Source organism: Octodon degus, unplaced genomic scaffold (genome assembly GCF_000260255.1).
Source record: "Octodon degus isolate 3935 unplaced genomic scaffold, OctDeg1.0 scaffold00540, whole genome shotgun sequence".
Classification (NCBI taxonomy): Eukaryota; Metazoa; Chordata; class Mammalia; order Rodentia; family Octodontidae; genus Octodon; species Octodon degus.
In genome coordinates, this window is record NW_004525116.1 from 13,067 (window position 1) to 23,272 (window position 10,206).

General features: G+C 34.0%; 1 protein-coding gene across 1 annotated transcript; it reads left to right on the forward strand.

The window, feature by feature from the left end:
- The first annotated feature begins 8,944 nt into the window (after positions 1-8,944).
- Positions 8,945-9,886, forward strand: LOC101568570 (olfactory receptor 10K1-like). Its single transcript, XM_004648680.1, has one exon. It carries the CDS (start codon positions 8,945-8,947, stop codon positions 9,884-9,886), a length of 942 nt encoding a protein of 313 aa, XP_004648737.1.
- Positions 9,887-10,206: the final 320 nt, after the last annotated feature.

Below are 10,206 nucleotides of genomic sequence, written 5' to 3' on the forward strand. Positions count from 1 at the left end.
TATATGATATATAGCATATATATAAAACTATAGACCACTACTAGTTACATCGCTTTTCCCTTCTCTTTGGACTATGATAAGTGCTTGAGTTGTGACTTCAGAGCTGGGTAACTTTGAAATTAAAGTGAAGAGACTACATGGAAAGGTAATTTGCGTGTGTAATATAAGAAGATGCTCCATAGGTATGTTACAGGCTTACTTTAACTCATTTGACTTAAATCTCCAAAGTAACTATAATTTGACGATAATAGTATAGCAAATTATGATGAATAGCTTTACTTGAATGTTTAAAAGTTCATATGTTCATATGCTTATTCTGGGTATGGGTATCAGAATTTAGCAATTGTTAAAATGTACGAATGTCTTAATCTACTGATTACAAAGCAAAGGAAAAGAAAGGAAAGAAAATTCCCAGAAATAGAGAAAAGGTTGGTAAAACAAGTCTGAGAACATAAGATAGTAAAATATAATAAGATTGAAAGATTATACATTCTAAATTGGTATTAAAGAAATATTTATATAATAGCAACAAAAAGTACACGTTTAAATTACAAAGGTGTATAAAAGTCTTCAAAATTATTTAAATACACTAAGTATGCTAAGTTACTAGTGTACTAGTGTATACAAATATTTAAGTACCCTAAAATGAAAGAAAAGTTGAGGAATGCAAGTTAGACCAGAGGCAAAAGATGAAGGAAGGAAGGAAAGAAGGAAGAAAGGAAGGAAAAACAGAAGAAATAAAAGATCATGTGTATTCATTGTCAAGACCTGAAGTTGTCATCATTCAAAATTGGGGTTACAGGGGCCAGGGAGATGGCTCAGTAGACTAAGTGCTTCCCTGGCAAACTCAAGGGCCTGAGTTCAATACCCGGTCCCACCCAAAAAAAATAATTAAATAAATATATTGAGGTTACAAACATAGTTGAAATAAAAAATCAGGGTACATTTTTCTTTAAAAATTGACAAATTAGCTGTAAAATTTATATGGAAATTCAATGCAAATAGCCAAAATAATCAAAAGTAGGGGAATATATTTGATCTAGATTGGAATAAATTGTAAATAGGCAAATAGATATGAATACATGTTATGTGATTATAATGACCATGTGATATTAACATAAAGACAGATATATGATTAATAAAACTGACTATGCAATAAAAAATAGACCTACACACATATATTCAGTTGACCTTTAAGATCTCACAAAAATAATTCCTTTAGAAAAGTAGAGAGGTTTCAATCTTTCAACATATAGCTCTGGTAAAACGTGTGGAAAAAATCTTGGCTCATATGTGTGGCTAATCTCATCTACACAGCTGACTCATTTTTTTTTTTTTTCAGAACCAGAGATTGAACTGAGGCCCTTGTGCTTGCCAGGCAAGCACTTATTCTACTCAGCTATCTCCCTTGCCCCTTCAAAATTCTTAATATATGCAAATTTTAAAGAAAGCAGAAGAAAAACCTTTGCAACTGGCAGTGGCAAAGATTTATTAGACAGAAGTCGTAAATTACGTACCATAAATAGAAAAAGTGTCCTAAGTTGAACCACATAAACATGGTGAATTATACAATTCTGAAGTATGCATTTTTTAGCTTGAAAACTAAAACTAAACTGCTATAAAAAGAGAGGACTGATAGACTGAAGAGGTAATCCACATAGTAGGAGAGCATATTTGCAAAAACATATATCTGATGAAGCATTTTGTCTAGAGAATGAAGACTCCTTGCTAAAGAAAAAACCCAGATACTTTAAAACATAACCAAAAATTTCAAATCACCTTTCATCAGTAAGTTATAGAAATGGTCACTTAGAACGTGAAAATGATTCTTAATGTAATTTATCTTCTAAGAAATAAAGAATGAAGTGACAATAAAATATGAGACACATAATAGACAGACTGATAAAACCAAGAGTCCACTAGAATATTGACCAACAAAAACTATCAACACATTATTGTTGAGAATAAATTATGATACAACTTCTTTGGTAAAAAAATTAAATTTCATAAATACCTAGGTATAAATATATAATCATTCAAATCTGTGTCTTTCCAAAGGTAAAGGAACATATCTGTTTACAAATTGACTTATAAGGTAATATTTATAAAAGTTTTAATTTTATTAGTTTTCAACTGTAAATATCCCAAATCTCCTTCAATAGGTCAACAAATGAATGAAATGTGGCCTATTCATAAAATTGAATGCTATTAAACAATGAAAGGAGTGAACTGATACTTTTTGAAATTAATTTCAAAATTATTGTGCAAACAAAAAAAATAAAACATATAAGTCAACATATTTTATGATTCCATTTATATGAAAGTTTATAATATGCCAGGAAATATCTGTAGATAACAGATTAGCGCTTTTCTGGGGCTACGGATAGGCAGGATTCATTACAAAGGGAGTGAAGGGAACTTGTAGGGATTATAGACATGCTCTGTAAACTGATTAGGGTGCTTGTTGATGGGTTGTATGCATTTGTCAAAACTCACCAAACTCTGTACATTTAAGAATATTCCATGTTGTAAACATTGTTATTGTTAATTTTACATACAAAAGATATTCCTATAAAAAGAAAACATAGAATGTTTTTAAAACACAAGGCCAAATGTAATTCCTGAACCAAGGAGTCTTGCAAATCTATAATAAAATTTGTGAAAAATTGAGAAAATGATATGCATAGAAAATGAATATTTAATATACATATTTAAAATATTTAATTTCTAAATAATAAAGAAATGTTAAAGGAGGCAGTGTAAAATTTTTATCGCTCATCTTATCTAAAATTCAAAAGAGCAACAGCATTGCACATGTCATGGAAAAATTGGCATACTCATATAAAGTTATCAAAAGTATAGAGTTATATGTATTTTTAATAAGATTCTAGTACAACGCGGGCTAAAATTTGAAATGTGTGTAGATACTGACTGATAATTTTCACTGTGTGGATAATGAGAAAGTATTATTAATGACTTCCTAAAGAAACAATTCCATTTTGCAGTTTATAATACCACACCTTTGACTATCTAATGAAATGACCTGTTTAAATCAGCTTTTTCCCTTTTCACCAGAATAAATGGCCTTTTGTTTGGGCAGTGACAAGCGAATGGATTTGTGAAGAGAGTTGAATAGCCGGTAACAATGAGAGATACGTGTTGGAAGGTGAGAAGAATAAACTGTTAACAAGGCCGACTGAACTTCAGAATTGTATGCATCAAAGGAAACTCTTATAATCAACAGGTACTGCAGCACAGATGAGAGATCCTCAGGAAATCTTCACTTCAGGGGCAAAAGCTACTCCTCTGTCATCAGCAAGTGCTGGCTTATCCTGGTGCCAAACCACAGACCAAAACTAAACAACACAAAACTCTTTGCTTACTTTTTTTATCATCCAAATGTCTTATGAATGAAATTCTTAAGAATTTTATTAATTTTTGCCTTCTATGTGAATAAGAAGAAATTTGTGAAATTCTTATGGCATGAAAACATGGTCAAAGACTATTGAGTTTTGATAGGAAAACTTTTGTTTTTTATTCCAACAGTATAGCATAGTTGAGAATTTAGATGCATACATGTGATACTGAAGATCAGAAAACATAGAACACAAAGGTTTCCTTTTGCATAGCGTGGAACCCTTTGCAGCTTTCTGTAAATGTATAATTTCAAACACTAGTAATAAATATAATGCAGGGCCTGCCAAATAGCCTCCCAGGCACAGGGCCTGGGTGTTTGATCCCAAGGCCTGCAGTGCTAGCCTGCCCCCAGGGCATGCTGAGAGGGCAATTGAGACTGGGCGTGGTGGCACTCACCTATAATCCCATCTCTTGGGAGGCTATAAACAGAGGGATCACAATGAGTCCATTCTAGTAGTGAGACCCTAAACACTCTGTAGATCCTTCCCTAAAATACAAAAACCAAAAACAAACAAACAAAAAAAAGCTTCATGAAGACATATTAATTTCAAAAAATGGAGAACCAGGTTAACTATTCATTGTTAATATTTTCTTTGAAGATGGAATTATGAGGTTTGCCATCACACACTTTATATAAGACAGTCCACTTAGAAAAAAAAATCAGGATATAATTAGTTCATGAACTGCAAACAACCTAAAGAAAGGCAGAAAGTAAAAGAATAGCACCAGTTCTTGTTTCAGTAATTTTACAACTGTTATTGATGTTTATACATTTTTTTCTTCCACCAGTCAATATTTTTAAACTAAACTTGGAAACCATCAATTTTTTCACATATTAGATTGTAGAACTCTTTTATTAATTTTTGCCTTCTATGTGAATAAGAGATGCACTAGAAAACCTATGATTCATTCTCTTCTCTGTGATATATATCCTTGCATCCTCAAATATACAATCAGTCATTCTGGCTAGTACATTTCTGCGTATAGATTACTGGTGCACTAGAATATAGAAGACTGTAGCAGTCATGGGGTAATCTCAATTCCATTCTAGTGTTTTTCTGTGAAAATAACCTACTTGGGCAATAATCCCTTTTAACCATGAGGCTTAAATTTATGTGCAAGTGTCATCAGAGGTCATTATAGAAGGAATAATTTTAGCTCTGCCATATTGATTCATATGTCTATGTTCTTATTATTAGACAATAAGAGTCACTTGTTGATGGTATACACTACTTTTGACAGATATCTCAGGCTGTCCCAGTCATTGTTGCAGAACTGATCCCATATTGAAGCCCCAAGTAAGCCTTTTCATAGTTTGACCAGCCTGCCCCCATTCTGCATGATGGGGCAGAGACAGGAATCTAAGTCTTCCAGCATCATTTGCTATGTGATCATGAGTTTTGTCACTTACCTGTGAGATCAGTTGTGTACAGAATAAAGATCCCCAAAACACTGTGCATAAAACAGTTTCTAAGGTCTGTGTTTCTCCTCATTATTCCATGTATCACTTTCTGTACCAGTAGAGTGCTCTTTCCATTACTAAGGAAACTTATTTCTAGGAAAGACAACATTGTATATACTTGTCCTTTTTAAAAATTGTATCATCTTTAAAACACCTCAGGTAGATTTCACAATCTAAGAAGGGATTACATTGCAATTATATTGATTATATATTAGTTAGAATGAAATTAGTTACTATATAGTACGGAGTTATTGTGGCAATATCAAAACAAGTAACTTCATGACAGTGCGACCAGAATTGAAATCTTTGTTAAAATTTAGGTTTTTACTTTATATCCCAGTTCTAATTAGGTTGTCTAAGAGCAGTGAATCCATAAGATAAATTTATGGTTAAGCTCATTTTTTATTCCTACAGACACTGAGGTTGAGAGGAACTGCACAAAGTTGTCAATCTTGTAACATAAAATTCCATAAAAATTGAGCCCTTCTTTTGCTGCACTACATTTTTAACTGTGGCAGGCTTTCCTTCAGAACCCAGAACAGATGGACTGAAGTTTCAGTGCATGTGCAGACTTGTCACACTCATGGCTCCTTCTCCAGATTCTCCTCACCTAACACCACTTTTGAGAAGCTAACACTAGACAATAATTCTCCAAAATAAACTTGTCTGCTAATTAGAATCAAGACAATATCTCCAGGGCAGTGAAGCCTAGCCTCAGGAGTCCAGTGATCACAACACATGCTTCTGATAACCACAATGAATGCTGGCAACCAGTATCTCTACAATAGTGACTTAACTCGAGAAGCCAAGAGTCTTGATGAACACAAAAGACCAGCCCCACTGATGTTCCAGAGCCTTTCTGTCTCCAGGCAGCTTCTCTCGCTTTTGCCATTTCTTCAGATTCCACTGGGTTGCTGAGACTCTACTTTACCAGGGAAAACTAATATTGAGTACCTGCTTCTCACAGACTTGGCATGATGAAAACAGTGGGGGTTCTTACTGAGCAATATGAATAAATTTCTTTTGGTGTTTTGTGAGACTCAGAACTGAGGGATAGTTAGCGCTTCAGAAAACCTCTTCCTTGTTCCTATGGAATTTAGTGGTGCCATTTCTGGTAAGTGGCAAGTATAAAATTGAATCAGTGGTTATCTTTCACCACAGATGTTCACAGTGAATGGGAATGAATGTTCTTTATGGTGCTCTGAATTTTCCTAGGTAGTAATACTGGGCCACTATGACTTCTAGCTAGACCTGTCCTCTCCTTTTTTGGTTTTCTTTCTATTCAGTTAGTTGACCCATGGTTTAAATGAGCCATGAACTTCACCTTTTTTCTCACCTCCCTCACTTATCTCAGCTGGATGTACACTTTTAGTTCTAATGGAAATCTATTAATTAAACAGCATTTTAGTTAGGCCATTTGGAGATGTTCAATTTTTTTCTTGTGTAAATAAGAAGATAAATATTTCACTGCTTTACTATTGGAGTGTGTCTATATTATTTATTTTGATTCATTAATTGATTTGGGGAAGATAAATATTAGAATTTCTCAAATTTTGAGAACATTAAATCTGTGTAAATTGTTCATCTTTTGAGAACATACAGAAACCCACAAATGCTGCTTCTAATTATATCTAATTTAAAGAAAATCAAGAGGAATGTCTGAGAAGCCAGAAATACACAAATCAGAAGTATCATCTGCAAGGTTAATAATCTGAATTCTATGTCAGTGATGGAATGTCATCATAACGTTTTTTAAGGCCATGTAAAGTAGGGAGTCTAGCTTTCCAGGTTAGACAGGTTGCTACAGATCATAACACTTGCTTGCTATGGTAAGTCAGAGCCACTTTTGCAAATTATTACTTAAGGAGCCTTTGCTGCAGTGTCTTCCATACATCCTAAGAGTTGATTTCATTACTGCTTACTCAGTGTTGTTCAATTTTATGTAAAGTAATAAAACAATTCGTGCAAGTAACTCTCCCAAAGTCACAAAAAGGGAAACTTAAAAATAAAGTCATTTGCACTTCACATTGAGGAATCCTTCATATTCACTTTATAACTTATGTATAATCGATTTGAAGAGAACTATTTTTCTCCTTTGTATCTGGTTCCTGATGTTACTTGAAGCAGATAGGGCTGTCTTCTCAGATGACTGGAGATCTGCAACTCTGTGCATCATTAAAAGTGAAAGCACATCGCGCCATTCAATTAGTCTATGGGGTTGTATTAATGTTACATAAAATCCCATATGTCTGGAGTCAGCTGACTGGATGTTCAAACGTAAGTGACAAATAATCAAATTTTGTTTACTTGGTATTAATACATTCAGATATTATATCAGAATCAGATAATTTCTACTTTTGTGGTTTATTTTTATACTATAGTAAGTAAATGGGACAGTAAGCAGTGTGTAAATAATAAGTAACACTGGATGAAAATCTTTTGGGAATGTGACAAAAGAAAGATAACCAATGGCCATAAATTTAGATTATCCAGTGAGTTGTATAATTGATAATGTCTATGTGCCTACAAAAAGGCATCACATGGGGAAATTTTGCAATGGAAATACAAGTGATGCAGACTATTTTTTTTACACTTTAATTTTATACATAATAGTGATATTGTATAAGAATAATTGGTGATAAGAGTAATATATAATACTATTATATATTATATAGAGTAATATATATAGAGAGAGTAATATATAATATATGGAGTAATATATAATACTATTATAGTAAGGAATAGTGATAAATAATGCTATAGATTTGCAAATACAATGTATAAATTATCAATTGTTGGACTTTGTACTAAGGAAGAAAAAATAAACTTTCCAAATTCTAGGGATTAGATGCACTGCATTTCAGAAATGTCCAATAGTTTAGATTAAGGACTAGAAAGCATAATGATGCTAGAAAATGCAAAAACAAAAATTTTGATGACTGATGGGGATAATGCCTTAACATGAAATGGTGTGAAGCTTCATAAGTAAATAAACAAAGAATAGGTACTAAATAGTTTTGCATCTATAGAAACTTTACTTACTAGAAGAGGCAGTTGGAAAATGTTCCTGTGCAAAATTGTGCTAATCTTCGGCCTAATAGTGAATTTAAAATCAAATATTTTTACCATTTTACAAATTGCTTTTAGTAACAAAATGGTATAGAGTCTCATCTGTGTAGTAATATATAAAGGATATAAAATTGATCATTTATAAAAGGGAAGCAGAAACAGTTCAAGTACTCAATTGTACTGTCCTCCACATTCACTGGCAAGATCTGATCCATTTCTACAATGCATCTATCTCTAAGTTTCTCTGAGGTATATCAAAATGAGAAAATGTAAGAGCATTGCAAAATGTCTCAAAGGTGGTAAGTCTCACTCTGTCCTTCTTTTATTAAACAGAGAAATATTTTTAAATATTAATATTATCTTCTGTGCCACATTAGACTCAGTGTGTACTGTAGGATCTTAAGTAGTGTTGCTAATCAGTTTCATGTTAATGAGGTTCTCAGAAATGAGGCTTTTCTTTTTTAGTGTGTTCGGGAATATAGTCATTGTTACTTCCTTCCTGCTTTAACTTAAACCACTTAATTTTCCTTCTTTCTTTGCATTTTATAGTTGGGGAAACTGAGGCTACTACAGTTTGTTATAGTATTCACACTGAACTTTATTAATTGTATTGCTCCAAATGCTGATCAAATTCAGATAATTGTACTTAACAATATATTTTCATTTTTGTAGACTTGGCAACCTTAGGACTATACTGAGCAAGAAAAGGACAATAATGATTGTGAAAGAAGAAGCAGAGAACTTTTCATTTCAGAATTGTTGGCAAGAGAGATAACCTGTTCTTCATATTTGAGGAAGGATCCCAACTGAGTCCAGTTATTCTGGTTCATATTTAAAGTCAGTTTTTCTTTTACCATTCATAGATATGAAAGAACACTACTAAATATCTAGAAATGCATGCCACCAGCAAATTTCATACTGTGTTTCCTGTATATGTCTGCATTTCCTCATGGATCCTGGACTCCTCCTCTGTCCATGACTCTGCTGTACTGAAGTATGGAGTGGATTAATGACACCATGGTGAGAGATTTTGTCTTTCTGGGCTTTTCAGCTCTGGCCAGCCTCCAGAGGCTGCTTTTTGTTATCTTTCTACTCGTCTACCTTTTCACTCTGGGCACCAATGCCATTATTATTTCCACCATTGTGCTGGACAGAGCCCTTCACACCCCCATGTACTTCTTCCTGTCTGTTCTGTCCTGCTCTGAGACTTGCTACACATTTGTGATTGTGCCCAAGATGCTGGTTGACTTGTTGGCTGAGAAAAAGACTATCTCCTTCCTGGGCTGTGCCATCCAGATGTTCACTTTCCTCTTTCTCGGCTGCTCTCACTCCTTCCTGCTGGTAGCCATGGGCTATGATCGCTACGTGGCCATCTGTAAACCCTTGCACTACACAGTGCTCATGGGACATGGTGTATGTGTGGGACTAGTATTTGTTGCCTGTGTCTGTGGTTTCACTGTCTCTGTGGTCACCACCTCCCTGGTATTTCACTTGCCCTTCCACTCTTCCAACCAGCTCCATCACTTTTTCTGTGATATCTCCCCTGTCCTCAAACTAGCATCTTACCACTCCCGCCTCAGTCAGTTGGTCATATTCATGCTTGGTGTATTTGTCTTAGTGATTCCACTGATACTTATCCTGATCTCCTATGTCTACATTATCTTGGCCATTCTAAAAATTACATCCTCTGTTGGAAGATACAAGGCATTCTCCACCTGTGCCTCCCATCTCATCGTGGTCATTGTTCACTATGGTTGTGCATCTTTTATCTACTTAAGGCCCAAGACCAATTATTCTTCAAGTCAAGACACTCTAATATCTGTATCTTACACCATCCTCACTCCATTGTTCAATCCCATGATTTATAGTCTGAGAAATAAGGAATTCAAGTCAGCCCTTCAGAGAACACTGGGACAGACTTCATCTTCCATTAATTAAATCAGCAATTTTTATCTGTTGTCTATTGCTATGCACTGGAAAAATGTGTTTTGCATATTTTTTCATTTATTTTTCCTATTGTCCTGTAAAGAATATCATTTTAAAGATAACAATGAAATTAAAGTACATTCAGTATTTTGCCATTCTCCTTTTAGTAGTATTCTAACAAGTTTGAGAAGACAGAAATGGGACCATTTAATTTGTCAAAATGCTAATTATTATTAAATGTAGTAATTATTGTTCACTCATAGATCAACCTGAGAGCAAAACTTGATACATGTGACGGGAACAATTGAGGAAAGCAAAAATTAAACTGTGTA

Coding starts and splice junctions, on each gene's coding strand:
- LOC101568570 (XM_004648680.1), top strand. CDS start 8,945: ATGGAGTGGATTAATGACACCATGGTGAGAGATTTTGTCTTTCTGGGC.